Source organism: Osmia lignaria, chromosome 14, assembly GCF_051020975.1.
Source record: "Osmia lignaria lignaria isolate PbOS001 chromosome 14, iyOsmLign1, whole genome shotgun sequence".
In the NCBI taxonomy this organism is placed as follows: Eukaryota; Metazoa; Arthropoda; class Insecta; order Hymenoptera; family Megachilidae; genus Osmia; species Osmia lignaria.
Genome location: NC_135045.1, coordinates 11763438 through 11781996, shown reverse-complemented (window position 1 = coordinate 11781996; position 18559 = coordinate 11763438). Strand labels below are relative to the sequence as shown.

General features: G+C 33.7%; 2 protein-coding genes across 2 annotated transcripts in view; one reads left to right on the top strand and one right to left on the bottom strand.

Annotated features, from left to right (window-relative positions):
• LOC117609033 (popeye domain-containing protein 1-like) overlaps positions 1-10913 on the top strand; it is a 69342-nt gene extending 58429 nt beyond the window's left edge. The window contains exon 7 of the mRNA XM_034334869.2: positions 3076-10913. Coding sequence (XP_034190760.1) covers positions 3076-3099 — 24 coding nt within the window. The 3' untranslated portion in view covers positions 3100-10913. The remainder of the gene's footprint in view (positions 1-3075) is intronic.
• Positions 10914-14725: 3812 nt separating this feature from the next.
• LOC117609008 (uncharacterized) lies at positions 14726-16464 on the bottom strand. The gene is made up of 3 exons (XM_034334835.2): positions 16238-16464; positions 15553-15820; positions 14726-14863 (listed from the first exon to the last, which is right to left on the bottom strand). Exons 1-3 carry the CDS (start codon positions 16462-16464, stop codon positions 14726-14728), a joined length of 633 nt encoding a protein of 210 aa, XP_034190726.2.
• Positions 16465-18559: the final 2095 nt, after the last annotated feature.

Here is an 18559-nt window from a genome sequence, read left to right as displayed (position 1 = left end):
ATGTTTAGAAAAAAAATTATTAGTAAACATATGCAAATGAAAATTGATGCATTTTTCTATTTTATTGTTAGAACTCATTTTTTTATTTATTTCAAATATAAACGATAAAAGTAGAGAAAATTTGGTTAAATGGTGAAACAAGAATGTGCCTCCTTGTCTAAATTTTACCACTGTGACCTCGACACGTGATAAGCTTAAGTTGTTTAAAGTTTCATCTTTATCTAGCTTTGGTCCCGATTGGTTTAGATGGTAGAGAAAGTAAATTTTTTACCAGTTTCGTCGTATTTTTCTTACAGCTTAGAGTATTATGTGTCTACTGCGAGGAAGATTCTTGAATTATTTAATCAAACGAAGATACAGTAGAATTGGATGGCACATAGTTGAGTTTACAAAAGTTCAACCTTGAGTTCAGTATTTTTTCACAAATAATTGAATTTCTATTGTTAATTTAGCGACATCGCAATCAATTCTACCTTGAATTACTTGTTAATTCTTTAAAGCACAGAATTGAAAAAATAAAACGAATCATGTTGTAGAGAAATTTTATCGTTATAAAATTTCAAGTAATTATAATTTTTCGAGATGATATAAAAAAAAATATCCCACTCAGGTATTAAAAAGACAGGACGCTTTTATCCCTATCATACTTCAAAGAGTAATATAAACGTAACAGATATAAGACTACTATTATGCCAATTAGTAGCTATACGTCGACAGATCAAAGAAATGAGCCTGCTTTTTTATTTACTATCATATTTTGTTTTTTCTTTCAAGTCATATAACTTTATGACAATCTACTTCAAATAAGATTCAAACTTTAAAACGCGCATTTCATATTTTCACACAACAAGTTTTGTGAGAAAGTTTAGAAAAACTCTACTAAAATTCCTGCAAAAGTAGTTAATTTTTTATTCAGAAACCAATTTCCAATTATTTAAAGTTTTTCAGTTCAGATAGTATATATTTTATTAAAGAATCTCCATTGAAGCACCTGAAAAATACTTGATCTTTCGTATTTTACGCGCATCTCCCAGCTTTTGTTTACCCCATTTTCACGGATTATATCAAGATTTTCATCCCTTTCTTTCCCTACCGTTCGTCGATGATTAAGTATCCCAAAGTTTTTTCATCCCGTCTGTTATCCCTGGATTCGGTAGAAAACGAGGGATTCGAAGCCAAGAACAAGCTGCATCCACGTTGAAAGCAGCTCGCGACATAAATCGCGACAAGAGAAAAAAGCAGGACGAATATATCGTTGGAGAAAAACTCAATTACCGCGCGTACTCGAGCCAGAAAAGTGAACCGATATTGAGTTAGCGTCGGTTCGCTTCACCGTTCCTGCCGGCATGGCTTTTTATCCTTAAGCCGCACGCAAAAAGAAGATAACGAAGTGAACGAAGGGAAGGAAAGGGATACGAACTGTTGTCCACTTGTGAATGAAGCAGCTGTCGTGTGAAAAGCTAGAAAAGAGACTCTTCAAGTTACGAGCGTCAGACAACTAACTTCTTACTAGCTGACAAATGGTACCACCTTGGATACGTTGGCTGTCTTCTTTTTTCTTTTTTATACTTCCGGAAAACTCTGTTAATTGACCGTTCTAATAGGAAATTTAATTTCGTTGAACTTTAGTTAATGAAAAAGTCGTTCGTAGAATGAGAAATAATGGAAACCAGCAGAAAATTAAAAAATTAAAAAATTAGTAATACACTGTTGGACGAAGTTGAAAGGCACCTTGAAGATTACCAGAACTGGGGTTTTATATTGTTTTTATTTAAACAGTATTGCATACGAAACAGAAGCATTTATTTTTAATTAAAGTCTTCATAAATTACACGAGTAGGATAACGTATACAATTGTCGACTCTTTTCCTAAAAAGTAGAAAATATAATGTAATGCGTTGCTTACATAATAAACTATAATTCTATTCCGAACAAAAAATATTCGAGCTACGAAAGATAATCATATTTAACCTTTGAACCTGGGTCATTTTTAAAGGAATGGTGTAAAATTTAGAGAATAAAATTAGGGCTTTCTCCATGGTCCATGGTCCGAGGGTTAAGAAACGCCTTACATTATATTTCTTATTTTTTTAGAAAAAGGATCAATCATTGTATAGAAGCTAATAAAACGAAACGTTTTCAAATGTTTATTAAAATTAACAATGAATGGACCTATCTTCATTCTATATTACTATGGGGGTTATAAGCGGAGCATGGCGCCCCAGGCGCCTTGGGCCTCTTTTCCGTGATGACCGCAAGGTGTCGCACGAGTAATACTCCATCCTTTCTCGCAAGTGCTCCATCACGGGCCTTGTTGATATATACAGGGTGTTCGACAACAGGTGGGAGATTTTTTAAGGGGTGATTCTAGGGGTCAAAATAAGACGAAAATCAAGAATGACGAAATAGCGTTTGCGGCTTTGTTTTTCAGTAATTAACGTTTAAAAATTCGAGTAAAAAGCGCCTGAAAGCTGCAATCCACCCAACACCGACGACTGAATGTCAGGTCAGCAGGGGTCGGTACAGTCATAACCAAGAATCGTTGAATAGTAAAAACCTACCTTGTGCTATTATGTTTCTCGATACTGCAGCATTCGGCTTCAATTCTTGATTATGACTGTACTGACCCCTACTGATCTGACGTTCAGTCGTCGGTGCGGGGCAGATTGCAGGTTTCAGGCGCTTTTAACTCGAATTTTTAAACGTTAATTACTGGAATACAAAGCCACAAACGCTATTTCGTCATTCTTGATTTTCGTCTTATTTTGATCCCTAGAATCACCCCTTAAAAAATCTCCGACCTGTTGTCGAGCACCCTGTATATAAGATCTGAAAATGTAGGACCGAGGCGTCTAGAGCAGGGACCGTCCACGTCAGCCCCACTGACGAGTTCTAGTGGACGGTTCCCGAGACAAAACGCCATAATTTTTCCGCCAGTATCCTACATTACTTCCATCATTCAATTTAAATAAACTTTTAAATAAATTTTTACCCTCGACCATTAAATAAATGTCGACCCCTGTGTGGGAATTTAGGAATAGTCCTTTCTAACTCCTTCACCTGTGATTGTTCCAGGTGACGTTTGAAACGCCAGTATGACGGTCGCTTGACGGGGAGGGTCCTGCTAGCGTGCCTCTGCTCTCTTTGTCGCCGCAGCGTTCCGCCTAGCCCCGTCGAAATCACGTCAAATTGAACCAATTAACCAAGGTTCCTCCTTTGAAGCTCGTCGCCGCGTGGTCCGGCTCCTAATCACACGGCCTATCATCCATCAAAGTGTTGTGCCCGCGTGGTCGCGTGACACCAGGACAAACACGGACGACAAGCAAAACGCTCGGGCACCCAGTGTCAGTGGTATGCAAGTGAGAGAGAGAGAGAGAGAGAGAGAGAGAAAGAGAGAGAGATACTCGTCAAGAGACTTGGGTTTGAATTAGATGCGCGACGAATCATGACCATGTTCATATCCCGCAAGTGCTACGCCTTACGAACACATTATTATCAATACAACACGCAGAGCCACGTAACACGTGCACCTACCTAACGATAAGTTAACCAAAGCCGTGTGTTCCGTTTAGCGAATGGAGGGTGTATGGTGTCCCCGAGTCGAGTGTACGGTGTCCTGGAACGCGTCTCTTCTTCTTCTTTGTTTCTTCGCGAGAGAAGAACCGTGCTCGAAGGGAGACGACACGAGCTGAGATTCGTTAAAGAGTTCCGGGCAACTACTTTGATAAGTTTCGGAGGGAAAACTGGGACGAAGAAGACGCCCGGACAGGTGATGAAAGCCGAAGGAAGTAAGAAGAGGGAAGGGCTGCTCGTAACTGGAATTAGAAGCTCGAACGTTGGAACGAGGAACATCCGGTCGAGTTTGAAGATGGATAGCGAAAAGGTGGAATAAAGGAGAAGAAGGGAGAGAGGTGTTTTATACGTAGGTATATTCGCTCGGCAAATGGTTCTTCCGTAATCTGTTTCTCCTGTTCGATCTCCGTGACGAACTGGCGTTGTTTAAACTTCCTCTTCCGTTCATGGCAGGGATTCGGCTCGACGTTCGATTGGGATCGTGATACCAATCATAAAAAGACAGAAGTTGTAGTTTTCAATAATGAATTCGGCGGATGTTCTTATGGAATGGTTTGAAATTAGATTATTATATTGTATACTTTCGACGAACATCGCCGCCGCTGTGTACACCCTTCCATCGACTGTGATTATAATGAATATAATTATTAAGTCTTTCAGAGGGAACGCTGAGCAGATGCGTGGTACGGATATGTAATGCAGAAAGTGAATTAAGAATATTTTCGATAACCTCGAGTTCGGTCACTTCAGATAATGAGAACGATAGAATTTAATTAATCATAATTAGTTTATGATGCTCGTTAAAAATGGTAAAGGGTTTTAGGAATTATTATCGTTCGTGCCATTTTTTCTTCTTGAATTAATGAATCACACCAAAATGGTAGAAGATAAAAAAATGTAATTAGAAAATATTAAATGGTAAGTTTTTTTAACGGAATTGTGTATATTCATAAACGTCAAACGTTATATCTTATTATTTTTCATAAAAAAATATTAGAGTACTTGGGTCGAAAATTGATCAGTTCGATATTTTAGGGAGAGACAAGGACAGCCTAGGGTCTAAAATCTTTTGTTGGAATTGTGTACTTTGCTATATATCAATCGAAACGATTTTTATTCTCTATAAAAATGTATCGTAGATACATGGATCGAAAGTTTATTAGTTCAAAAGTTATCTTAGGGAGAGACTACTAGGATCTCCCTGTCTCTCCTTCAGATAATTCTTGAACTGATCAGTTTTCAACCCAAGTACCTTAATAACATTCTGTAGAGAATTTGACGTCTACAGAAGCACTTTAAAATAAGTTTTTCCGAAAAGTCGCTGTCTCTCCCTAAGATATCTTTTGGGCTAACCACTTTTCGACCCAAGTGCCTTAACACATTTTTATAGAAAATGAAAAAACGCTTCAAATGACATATAACGAAGTACTCAATTGAATTTTAAAAAATAGAAATGATTTTGAAATCCTTGAAACATCTCAACTTTCGATGCAGACAATTATACCATGTGATTCTCCATTGATTTTTCTTAATAACATATTTTTTTATCTTCTATCATTTTAAAGCTACAGCTGGGCTCAATTGCATGGAACACCCTGTTGGAATATGCGATAGTTAACATGTTAAAATTATTACAATTCATTCTAACAGAATGAAAGTAGAAATATTAATTCGCAAGATCGTATCATAAATCACGTCAGCCGGTGACCTTAATATCGAATAATGATTAATCATTGTCTTCCATCTGGCTTTCCATTTTCCAACATGTTAACTTGCAATTCTGAAACAGCGAATCGCACGTTTCATTTTTGAATCCTTTACACTTTCCATTTATTTGAACGAGTATCATAAATCAATACACTCTTGAAATTCATATTTTTCTTCTACAATAGTAGACACTTTTTTCTTCATGAACCGCTTGACGCGAACTTTTTTACAATTGAATAATTCGTTGCAGTAAACAGCATCGTCCCTTTTTTTTCCTGCAAAACGAATTTCGCGTGTCACGCCATGAGATCGAATGAACGATTGAATTTCCAACGCGAGTCATTTAGTTTCCCGGCGAAAAGAGGAAGCGATTAATTTCCTTCGAACGAGTGATCCGCTCGACAATTCCTGCTACCAGAAAATCATGCGTCAACGTCTGAACTACTATATCGAGCTCGAGGACCGTTGTCAAAGAGTAATTAAAAAAAGAAAAAAACAATGAAACAAAAATGCAAAAAGTTTAAATTATTAGCTTGGGTGTCAACGGATGCACTTTAACGCATAGAAGGTCTAACACAATTTGATGACATAAAAATAGGGCCAAATAGGACTTATGGCGTATCAATTTGAAGCCTGAAATTTTATGATTGGTGTAGTTTGGTAAGGGCCAGAATGGATCTTTAAAAATCTAATGTGGGCCTTCACCATTTTAAAATTTAAAAATTCCAAAATTGAAGACTTTGGAATCTTTAGAATTCCAAAATTTCGAAATGTCAGATTGTCTATATTTCATAATTCCAAAATTACAGATCTTCAAAATTTCAGATTTCCTACATTTCAGAATTCCAAAATTACAATTCTTCAAAATTTCAGATTTCCTATATTTCAGAATTCCAAAATTACAAATCTTCAAAAATTCAGAATTCCAAAATTACAAATCTTCAAAATTCAGATTTCCTAGATTTCAGAATCACAGAATTACAAGTCTTCAAAATATCAGAGTTTCGAAATTACAAACTTCAGAGATTCCAAAATTCTGAAACTACAAAATATCAGAATTGCCATTACTGCGAATTTGTGATACCATTGTGTCATCAAATCCATGTTCCAAAATCCACTATTCGATATGCAATAACAAACAAATGTTACATTCTCACCTAAAACAAAGGAGTATTGATCACAGTCACAGAACAATCTACAGAACGGAAGAAACAAGAGCAACAATAACAGCACCGATAAAACACATAACCATCAAACACAGAAGAAACAAATCGAGGGAAGAATATACGCGACGAGGGGATACAGAAACGAGCGTAATCTCCAGACTTAAAAAAAAAAAAAAACGCAATAAGTGCTTCGTTAAAATGAGAAAAAAAACCTGCAATAAAGTGCTTCGAAAATTTCCAAAAAAAGATAAAAATTAAAAAGTAAATATAAATAAAAAACGAGTAAAATAATTGTAGTTGAATTTACCGAGAGGGTTAAACACAGAGCAGAGAGTTATCGTTTTAAGGAGAACTTAAGATTAACCAATTAAAACTAACTGCGTCGCGAGATACGAATAGAAACCCACGTAGTGACGAAAAACAAAAAAGAAAAAGAAAACAATGTGTGTTTGTATGTTTCTATGTTTATATAATCCCCGCGTGTGAGAGCGTGGCCGTAGAAGATCTATAAGACGCACAAACGATTCGAAACGACAAAGGAAACGTTCTAATGGAAGATAAACGAAGGAGAAATAGCATCGAATAAAATCGTGGAGAAAAGTGTGACGTGATATCGATGCAAAGGATGTGATAAAAGGTGGTACGTTTTATGTAACAACGATCAGGTGTTACCGTTTGTTGCGAAACGCGTTTCGTTTCTGTTAATGAAGCTCGCTGACGTGTGTGATTCGTTGATCTTGCGCTACGTTCGTCGGAAAATAGATTTTCACGGCTACGTGAAAACGATGTTGTAACGTGAACAATGCTTTTTTGTACAGGAAACACGTGTTTCAGTTGACGCCGATGGGTCACTGCCGTAAAAATTCCGAACAATGGACACTGTAAGTTTAGAGAGTTAGCAGGATGCGTGTAAGAGTTAATGCTGCTGCTTGTGAGTATTGGGATTATTATTTTAATTAAAGTTTTTATTTTATTAAATTTTCTTTCAGGAGGTATTGATTCGTTGGAACAGTTATCTTTTATTCTATTAAAAAACTATGGATGTAGTTTGCCTTTTGGTTTTTTGGTCTAAGAACAGTAATATTTATCTTTTTTTTTTTTTATTTTAATAAAAGTATTCGACCTCTTTTCGTTTCCTTAGCCATAAATTTGAATATTGTTTTATTCAAGAGCTAAAGTTTTAACCCTTCAAGGATGCTCTCATCAAAGCTACAAGTTTTAACACTTCATCTTTTAAATGCTTTTAATTGCTAAAATGTATGTAAAAGAAACCTTATAAAAGGGATGCGCCCATTTTATTTATTTATAAATTTCATGGATCGAATAAAACGAAATTCTAATTTATGGTTGGAAAAAAAGAGAAAGATCAAACACTTTTAATTTTTTAAATTTAAGTCAATTTTTTAATTTGTAATATTTTAGTTTCGGTTTAATTTTTAATATATTCAGTTTGGGATATTTGGAAAGGAGATATTACAAGCAATACTTCTTGAGTGCTAAAGAGTTCACGATACAACGAAATTTAAGACGGTGACTTGAAATTGATGAATGATAGTGTAATTATTTATATTGGTTAGATGATTGTTGTAATAGTTGCTACACGAAGCGATTTAGATTTCTTACTGTTAATTTTGTATTGTGGAAGTTAAATTATTTATAGTTTTTCTGATTATGTGTACGCGATACAGTACAAAGATCAATGAAATACATTGTTTCTTGTTAGAAGAACATTTTTTCGAATTATCTTCAAACACATTTATCTATCTAACAATAAGTTCAATCATTATCAAGATTTTTCGTTTATTTTAAACCACCAAGTTTTCTAATAAAAATTCATTATATTATATAAAGTAAAATATTTAACATCGTTTACACTGCATAGCAGATAAATAAGTTATATTTTCGTTTGCATTTATTAGTTCTCTGGAAACTAGGGGAAAACATTTTAATAATTCTTTTGACAGTGTAACAAGTATTGCAATGATATAATATAATTCTGACAAACTTATGGTTATTTAAAGGAACTGAGGTAAAATTAAATACAAATGCACTATTGTACTGAAACTAAATAAGCCACTAATCCGGAAGAGCCACGTGACGTATTCCCAGACGTCATTTCCATACACGTGCACGTCATTGTCAGTTTTGGCACAAATCAATGATGACGTTCGCACTACGTGCTTTTAGAACAGCTAGTTAAGAGTTTATTTATCCAATTTTGAGTTTCAGTAATTTTTGAAACGAAACTGCTTTGACATTCCAATGAATTTGGTATACAAATTAGTTTATTATTATTAAACAGAAAATAGTTTATACAGTCAGGTAAGTCACAAAGTGGTCTTTAAATTCATCACCACCATCCACTTTCATAAAAAATAATGAATTGTGATCAAAAACCTATTAATATGGTTTTATTTCTTCACATGTACAGTACCACAAAGCAAATAAAATAAAATAATGTATAATATTAAACTAATTCGTACATATCCAGATAAAAGTAACTCTAAAATATTAAAATTATATGCACGAAGATATCGTTTCAGACACGTGTGGTGCGCTACCCTGGCCATTAATTATCAATTAATCAAACGTATCGATAATTAACCCTTTCGCTTCAACATACTTGCGATAAGATGATTTTGTTTTATAAAATTCTTCATAAATATTATTAGAGTAATTTAGAATTATTTTTTATTGAAAACTTGAAAATGTCGGGTCGGATCCATGGATCGGGTACCCGAAATTTTCGGGTTCTTGCACATCTCTAATATACGTTTTTTGGGGCGAAAGGGTTAAATGTAAAAAAGGACCTGTTCAAAGTTTCGGAATGTAGTTGCTTTTGGAATGCTCTTACGCTGCCGTGTATCCTCGATATTTAATCCCGTAGGAAGCCAAAGAGTCGATCGATCAATCGTGATCAAATTTATCGTCACCGTCGAGAACATAATATCGTAATGTGTATAGTTTCTATGACAATACGTAAACAGTAGAGAAAGCTGAAAAATCCAATTTATATCCGTGGTTATTGTTACACGATCACGGATCTATTTACACATATTGACGCGCTTCTATTTTTATATATGTATAGTAAGAGAATTGTAACATAGTATCAATATAGGATATTGTACATAAAACACAGTATTACCTATACCTATCGTGATAATCGTATTCTAGTATTTTTAATTCTTTGACTGGCATCGTGTTTTGCGTTACGTCTGATTGTTAGCATTGAAAATTTTCAAATGTTTCTCAGTTTACTTATATCAATAAAATTTAATATTTTTTTAAATATCTTGCCTAATAAATATTTAAGAATCTATCAAAATTTATAATAAACTTGTAAAATCTCCCTTTTGAGCAACAGGCTTTGTGATAACAAACGCTCAACAAGTTTCATATTATCCCGCTTATAATTTATGTCGTTGACACTTGCAGCTGAGTTTCGAGATAAAGTAGCGTATATCACACAATTGATTCGCTCGGAATACCGGATATTGCCAGTCAAAGAGTTAATATTGACCGCGGTAACCAAGACGGTCGGTGTCGATGGTATCAGTAGTAGCGGACCGCACTAGTCAGACACGATACTGAGCTGTCAGTTTCTAAGACAGCTTTGTATTACATCAAAATGATCGTCTTGATCTAGTTGCGGTGACAGTTCACATCAAACGGCATTCATACATATAATCTTTTATTTTTAATTTACGCTAATACACGTAGATACTAATTTACACGTTAATTGCCACAGTAGTCAAACATAATTATTAAGTGTGTGGTAGATTAATTTTCAAATTTATCTTCAACTTTTCTTTCATTAATTATTCAATTAAACACAATTTGACGGGTTAGTTAATTATGATTTCAATGGTACTGTTAACTTTCAGACCCAATGGAATAGTATTACCCACTCCAAATGGACAATAACACGTACAGCTGTTACCCTGAGATCGAACATGTTAATTAATTAATTTCATATTGATCGAAGAATTGCCTAATTTCTAACGATAAAAATCGCGATATTTAAATTATTATCAGAGCTAATTAAAGAATCTTCAACGATCAATAAATAGAGATTAATTAATGCAATTATTTTTTCATTTGAACAAACATCAGACACAACCCATATTTCCCGGTAACAACAATTGTTCGTCGAATGATCGAATTTCCAAGCACGTCATCGCGCACCAGTTCGATCTCCCATTTTTCCCGCTGGAAAATAATCATGGCCGTTCGGTTTTACGGGACGATTCGTAGTTTTAAAGGGGAAAAGGAACGTCGACACCAATTATGAATCGCGTAATGAGCGACATAGCGACAGACACACGCGTTTTACGTGTCCTGATTCTCGGAACTCGTCGATATTGGCATGAAACCAGCTGAGCGGCGAATGTCTGGCTTGATTTTAGGCCGAGTTATTTACATACGAATGGAGACCGAACCAAATGCATTTGCCAAACATTTTTTTTTCCATTTATATTTTATTTCTCTTCCCTTCCGTACGTGAGCTCGATATTTTCAGCATCTGCAAACTGGTCGCGCAATATGTCTGGTATAATTTGAACGAGAGAGTGAGAGGCAGCTGACGATTTATGGAACGGGTATCGAACCGGTAATTGTTTTGCCGATAATATTGTTTCGTGGTAACGCGTTCGAAAGGTAATTAACGCCCGAAATTGTCGGGTTTTTTGATGTACCTATTGGCCCGGGTTTCTTGACTAACGAAATGAAATTGGCGTGACGTACAGTGAGTCACAAAAGTATTCTGGTGTTTCTGTTGATGGATTTTCTTATTACTGAATTAATATCTTGTATATAGTGATACTTTGGTAATTGAGACATTATAAGAAGCGATGAAATTTAGTATATTAACAAATTCTATACAGGGTGTTAAAAAATACCCTGAAGACCTCTACACCGCTGGATAGATCACGAAAAATCGAAGTGAAAAGTTCTGTGGCATTTTTCGATGGGATCAGTAGTTTAGTCACATTTGGTTGTTGAAAATTGACCAATCAGCGCGCCGCTGAGCGTCGCGCTTACGCATGCGCGTATATATTTGGGGCCCTTTCCCCTCCAACGTCATTCTCTCCGCGGCTACTTACGAGGTGGTATCCCTGAACTCAGGGAAGTCTACCATGCTCGATACTGTACAATTATCAAACAATATTAAAATTGTTATACTGTATATTGCATAAATTATCCGCGTACCACTCAGCTGCCTCTCACGTACCATTAGTGATCCTTGTACATACTACTAATTAAGACTCACTGCCCTAAAGGATTTGAAATGTCTCTGTATAAATTTAGAAAAAATTTTATAACAAATTAATTTTTTAAGTTTCTATTTTATTTTAATGTTTTAGAAGAATTCTATGAAGAATCTCCTATCTTCATTCTACAAATTTTTTTTCATCCTTTTTAAGATTTGTTTACATCTTTTATTATTTAAACGGTTAAATCATCGCATTCTAATTTTATGCAGAAATATCTCTCAGCAAAGTGACGATAATCAGAGACAAGGGTTCGTGATAAATTTCCTTCTTTTAGCTTACTAGTTACAGTGAATGTTGTTTTTTAATCCGAATCGAGGACGAAGAGAAACTCTTTGATAATGTCGTATCAAGTGTCAGGTCTTAGTTCATCCTTTGTGTACTTTGCTTACCGACGTTCCTTATCGATTTTCGATTATCGCCGTTCCCGCGATGAATATTCTTAAAGGGATTGACGTGGATCGATCGAAACGATTATAGAACGCGGTGAGAAGTGGCCGAAGGGTTTTACGCGAAGGGATCCAATTGCTAGATGTTATCTCCTAAGAAAAATTCTCTGTGAGCTTTGCTTTCATCTTTAAAAACAATCGAATTATACGCATCTTACATTATCATTAAAACTACGTAGAATTTCTTTCATCAATATTATGATTCAGTATTTAAAGTTCATGTTTTCATGCTATTATACTGAATCATCTTTCATTTAAATCTTCATTTAAATCTTTCTGTTGCTTTTAGAATGTTTCCCTTATATGTATATTATGTATTTTATATTTCATAAAGATTACAAAACTAATATTTTTTTTTGCTTTAATATGTGGCAAACAAAAGTTTATTTAATAATATAAATTGGGTAATATTTGGAAAGCTGAAGAAGAAAAGAGGGACACTACACACACCACGTTTTCATTTCATCAAATCATAGTCAAATTACAGAAAACAGAAAATATTTTAATAGAGATTTAAATAGTGATAATTTTTATATATTCCATCAAATAAGGGACTGAATATCTCTTAGCAATATTTAAAATAAACAAAATTATTTTTTCAAAAATTTCAATCAAAATGTTACAAGAAAGAAACAAATTTCTAGTAATTGAATCGTAATATCCATACGAGTATAAAATTTGTATTCTCCATAGAGATACTGTATCGAAAACTGGAAAATGATTTTCATCCGAGGATATTTTCCGAGCGGAATAACGAAACTTGTCCCTTCCTTTCGAGGGAATTTCTTTTCATAATAAAATATTCATCGCGTGGCTGTGTCCCCGGTTCAAAGGGAGAAATTTCCCTGGATAAAACAGTATTTTCCGACGAAACGTATCGTACCGATGCGAGCAAAGGAAAAACCCCATGTGTGTATTTTTCGACGTTGTGTTTCGCATTATCGATAGTACAACGGACGAACGGAGAGCCAATGAAAAAACATGAGTGAAAGCGAGAAAAATCCGCGTTTGAACGAAAGAAATCAAGATAGAATGATGTGAACGGCAACAACAGCACTGTATATTATTACAATTATTTATTATTGCGACATGTTCGTTGATTATTATGTTAGAAATAAAAACTACATTGAGAAAAATGCCCGGGTGAATATGCGTCTGTGTTCTTCCTTCTCTTTGACATTTCTTTTTCTTTTTCGCGCCATTTCACGAATGGCAGTCATTTTCACGATTTATATTTTGAGTAAAGCGGGACAAGAAACGGCATGGCATCGCTCGGTATTTGCTTGTCTCTTCATTGTTTAGCTGCTCGAGAACGATTTCTCGAGCATCGAATGCTCGATCATTGATATTAAACTCAACAATGTCGAAAAGAACGACAGGGAAACGACTGAACAATTTGACGAAAGTCGTCGAACAATAAGAAGTTTCAACGACGCTGAACCATTGAAAAGATGAATATTCCTTTTCGAGTAATTTCCTTTCTACCGAGTCGTTGTTCCGCCTTCTTTGCGGATGTTTTGCTTTGCGCCTTTACGAAACAAGATTTGCATTCCCTCAGAAAGGATCCGCTTACTCGAGAAAATTAATTAATGGCTTCTTTGAAACCCGGAGCTTGTCGCTTGTTTGCCTTTCAAACTGAAGAATCTTGTTTTGATTTTAATGAATTTATGATTTCGCGGTGATACTTGCGGTGCGTATTTTCTTCAGATTTTCTAATTAATGGAAATGCTAAGTTTCACTTTCCATTATGTAATTGATCTGAAAACTTAGAAATCATTTATTCAAAGTAGACCGGCTCTCTCACTATTCTAAAATTCCAAAATATTAGAAGTTCAAAATTCCCAAACTTTAAGTTTTCAAAATTTTAAATTTCCAAAATTTCTAAAGAATGTGGCCCACATCAGAGAAAAATTCTAGTTGCCTCAATGTCACCATATTATTCTCTTATTTCTCAATTAAACTTTCCATTTGCTACCTTCCGTTAATAGTATAATTTTTCTTAACTTTAATTCTTTTAATTATTCGATAATTAAATGCAAGTCAATAGGAATGAATTCCTAACGAGCAATCAATGTGTTAAATTCGTATTACCTCCAAGCCACACAATTGCCTCTTTTATTTTTATTTTATTTTCATTGAACGGTGATTTTCTGAGGGTTCAACGGATTCGTAATCAATTACCCAATACATTCCTATTATTAAGCAATTGAAAGGATCGCGTTTTTGCGAAACAATGCTCTACGAAGAAAGTGGCATGGCTGAAAATCAATACTATTGTTTAGAGGACTATGACCCAGACTCCTTCCATTCAGGTGGCATTTATACCTCTGCTTCTGGTTAATTGACAGAAGATCAAAGATAATAACAAGAATCAAAACAGAGTTTGTTATTGTGTAAAATTATTCAGATTGTAAATTCAGGTCATTCATTTATTTGTTAAAATTAGCTATAAAAAAAGCTTTCAAGGAAGAATATACAATTTTCAAAATAAAAAATTCCGATATTTATAATGTTTAATGATCATCTGGATAAGATTGCAATTATACAGAACGTTTCTATTTTAAATAATGGTCTTGTAATTGAATAATCGTGGTAAATTCATGCTACTGATGCTCGATTTATCCACAATTTCCAAATTATTTTCATTATCAGATTTTGAAATTTGAATGTGCAACTTTGGATTTTTTCCTTTAATCATCTGTAAATATAAAAAACATTATTAGGCTACAATTTGAAAATTTTTATTAATTTTTCAATTTTTCTGTTAGTGAAAAGTTATTAGTAGATCATTGTTAAAGGGACATTCAAAGCAATGTGTTACTTTATTAAAATGAAATTTCATATACAATGCGTTTAAAAAGTAATACTGATAAATTCTGTGACTAAAACGGTCATTAAATTTACTGTATTCGCAGGTTGCATTGCATTAAATGCATTCACACGAAATTCCAGAATTGCAATCCTACTCTGGAATTTCGAATTATGTTACGGCATGTCCGTTCTCATCCGCTCGAGAAGGCATCACAATTTGATTTAAATTCACCTCGTCATGTTCATTGTTGCCTCATGCATGCAAACAACGAATTTTTAAAATAAAGACAAATTCCTTGTACGACATCCTCTAGAATATCATTCCATAAGATTTCCTTGTTTTCATTCCAAGACAGAGTCACAATTTGCAAAATTGTAGTAGATTCAAAATTGGACATTTTGTGAAATAGGTAGTAAATGGAAATAATTTACTTTATTTGAAAATAATAAATAAAATTAGGATACTAGCAAAAGTAATTTTATTTTACAATATACATATTTTATTTTAAATTCATTTTATCCCCCTATGGATCCACCTCTGTTTAAAAATGTATTCCATATTTTTTCTCCACTTACTTTTATCTGTACTTTTTTATTATTAATATTGCCCACTTTAGATTCCATTTCTTCTTCTTCATCAATATAGTCACTTTCATTATTGTACGTCGGAACAGTATCTCTTTCATAATTTCTCTGTCTTTCTCGATAATTATTATCCCTATATTTAGTTTCTGCTTTAGGTAATTGGATCACAATAGTATAGGGGTGATTTTCAGCCCGTCCATCGAAATCGTTCCTCGATGAACGATACCTGAAACGTCGAACAAGCATCTCGTTAATTTTTCTAACAAAACTAATTTTCCTCGTAAACAATAATAGGGCCTTGTTGCCTACGGATTGTTATACAAACAACCCATCGTCCATTTTTTACCAAATCACTCGAGCTGAAATCAATTGAAAACGATTCCCTTTGATTTTTGAACAAAATTCAATATGTAAAATATTGAAATTCCTCTTTTAATTTCTCTTTAATTAATTTATTGTCCTAGTAAATTCATACAAAGAATTTATCAATTTCAAATATCATTGCTTGAAAATATAACAGTGAAAATTAACATTTATTATTATCGTTCAATTTACGTCACAGAGAAAGAATAAATGAGAATGAATATAAAAAGCAAACAGGTTGAATTATTATCTCATTCTTCTTTATTTCTTTTATATCATTTTCCTACCATATAATTTAATATTCAATTCATACCTGTAATAAGTTGACCTGCGTGAATAATAGTCTTCCGATGGGATCCTTCCAAAACGATAGAACCTCGATGATTTGTGACCAGCGTGAAATCGTGGCCATCGCGATGGTCTGCGTTGATAATACTTGTACGGTCTGATAAGTTTATAAATCTCCTCTGATTGAATAGTTTCGTGCAGCAGGATGAAAAATGCAAGTAGAAAACAGTACTGGGGACAGGCATGAATCATTGGCTTTTTATAAATTAAATTGAATCAAACTGAATTGAATACCCTTAACACACTGACTGCCATATCATCCCTCCCTATTTGGATGGCACTTAAATTTTCATAGAAATCCATTATACGTATTATTAATTAAATATTGTGACAATAATAGCTGAAAATTTGTTAAAAATAAAAATGAAAATAAAAGTATCTAATAAAATTTTCATAGCGTTTGCTTGGCAGTCAATGTGTTCAAAAAGGTGATAAATTAAAATTCGTAGTCAATTAAAAAATTAATGAAAATAATAAGATTGATGGCTGATTTCTGATGTGACACGAATTGTTTAATTATTCGATCCAATTGAATTCACTGTGAACAAAGCATTTTTCTAGAAAACCTTGAAAGTCTTTGACGTTTCCTTCAATTTCGAAAATGAAAGGACCGTGACAGAATTCAGTGATAAGCATCGGTGATGCTATCAATGATGAGAGAAACTGGCGTTTCTTGGTACTTTGTGATGTGTCAGGTGATACAGATACACACGTGCACGTAAAACGATACGTGAGTGTATTTACAAAGACGTTTCTTTGACGATTCTGCTTTCTACTTGGGTCTCGGATAATCATTTTAACGTACAATGTCGTGAGAATCTTAACTTCATTATTTCTTTTTTGTTTCAGATAAAACAGAATATACTCCTTTCACTTTTTTAAAAATTTTAGATTATTTTAGAGATTAGTAAAATATTCAAGTAATACAGACGTTTAATGTAATAAATTATTATAATTATTTTAATGGGCAATGTACTGACAATTTCATCTTCACTGTTTCCTTTTATCCATTTCAAATTTTAATAAAATATATTTTCACTTTAAATATTCATATTTAAATTCAGTATATTCGTATAAAGAGACTTTCTGAAGATATAAAAAAACACCTAATAATATCACAGGATTAAATTAAAATAAATACTCACTCGTGTAAGTATGTTCATAATCAAAATATGAAAAGCACACAGTTTATGTAATTATTCTTCTCTATAGCTTAAAACATTATAACGTCAATCACTTATTTTATTTTATTTTATTTTATTCTTCGATATATGTATAGGAGAAGATATATAAATCACATTTGAAATTATATTTCACCCACTTTTAAACAATATATTCAATGTTCTTGTTGATTTCAGTTACGATGCACATCCACATGAGTTTAGTGACACTGGATGATTCGAAAACTTAGATCAGTTTAACTTTCTTTTATATTTTCCCCACTCTATACCAATAAGGGGACACGTTCATCTTAGGTTCGTTTCTTTTTCTCTGGAAACTTTCTTTTTTATCTGTACCAAATCTTAGACAACTGGGCCAAATTAAGGCAATAACCTTGACTCATTATGACGATTATGTTGCAAATATGATAAAATGGAGAGTGAAATTTAGTAAAAAAGATAATTTCTTAATGTTTATCTAATGAATTGTTATGTAGACATTTCTATTGTTAATTTTCCATGGTCTGTTATATTCTATTACTACGAGTTAGCTATTCGCTATTCTACTATACATTCTATTGTCACTAGAAGTCTATTGTCAAGAATCTTCCATTATCTCGAGGTTCCCCTTGCAAGGTCTTCCCTTTGCATCCGTTTATTTGTTAGTTTCTGTATATGAACAAACAATATAATTGTCGTTAGGTCGAAAATGAGATATTAAAATAAATGAAAAATGAACCAAATTATTTATTCGTATAATTTACAAATGAATAAATATATAAATCAGTAATTGTTAATAGTGAAAAATATTTTTCAGTTAAATTTATTATTTGTCAATTATTGTTTGAAATCAAATTTTGATCCCCGACCTGAATTATCCTAGCGTAAGAAGGACACGCCTGATGTTAGACGTTGTTGTAACGGATGAAACAGGATAAGCTTGAGCCGTTTTCATTTCCGGTGTCTGGTCCCGCCTTCGCGATTTTACGAAGACCGACTTTAATACCGAGAAACTGTACGGATAATAAAAGGATCAACGAAAACTGGAACGACGTCGGTGCCAAAAAGTTTGACGCGCGTTCGAGGGTCAAAGATACCATTTTCCGTTGTCAGTAAATCCAAAAGCA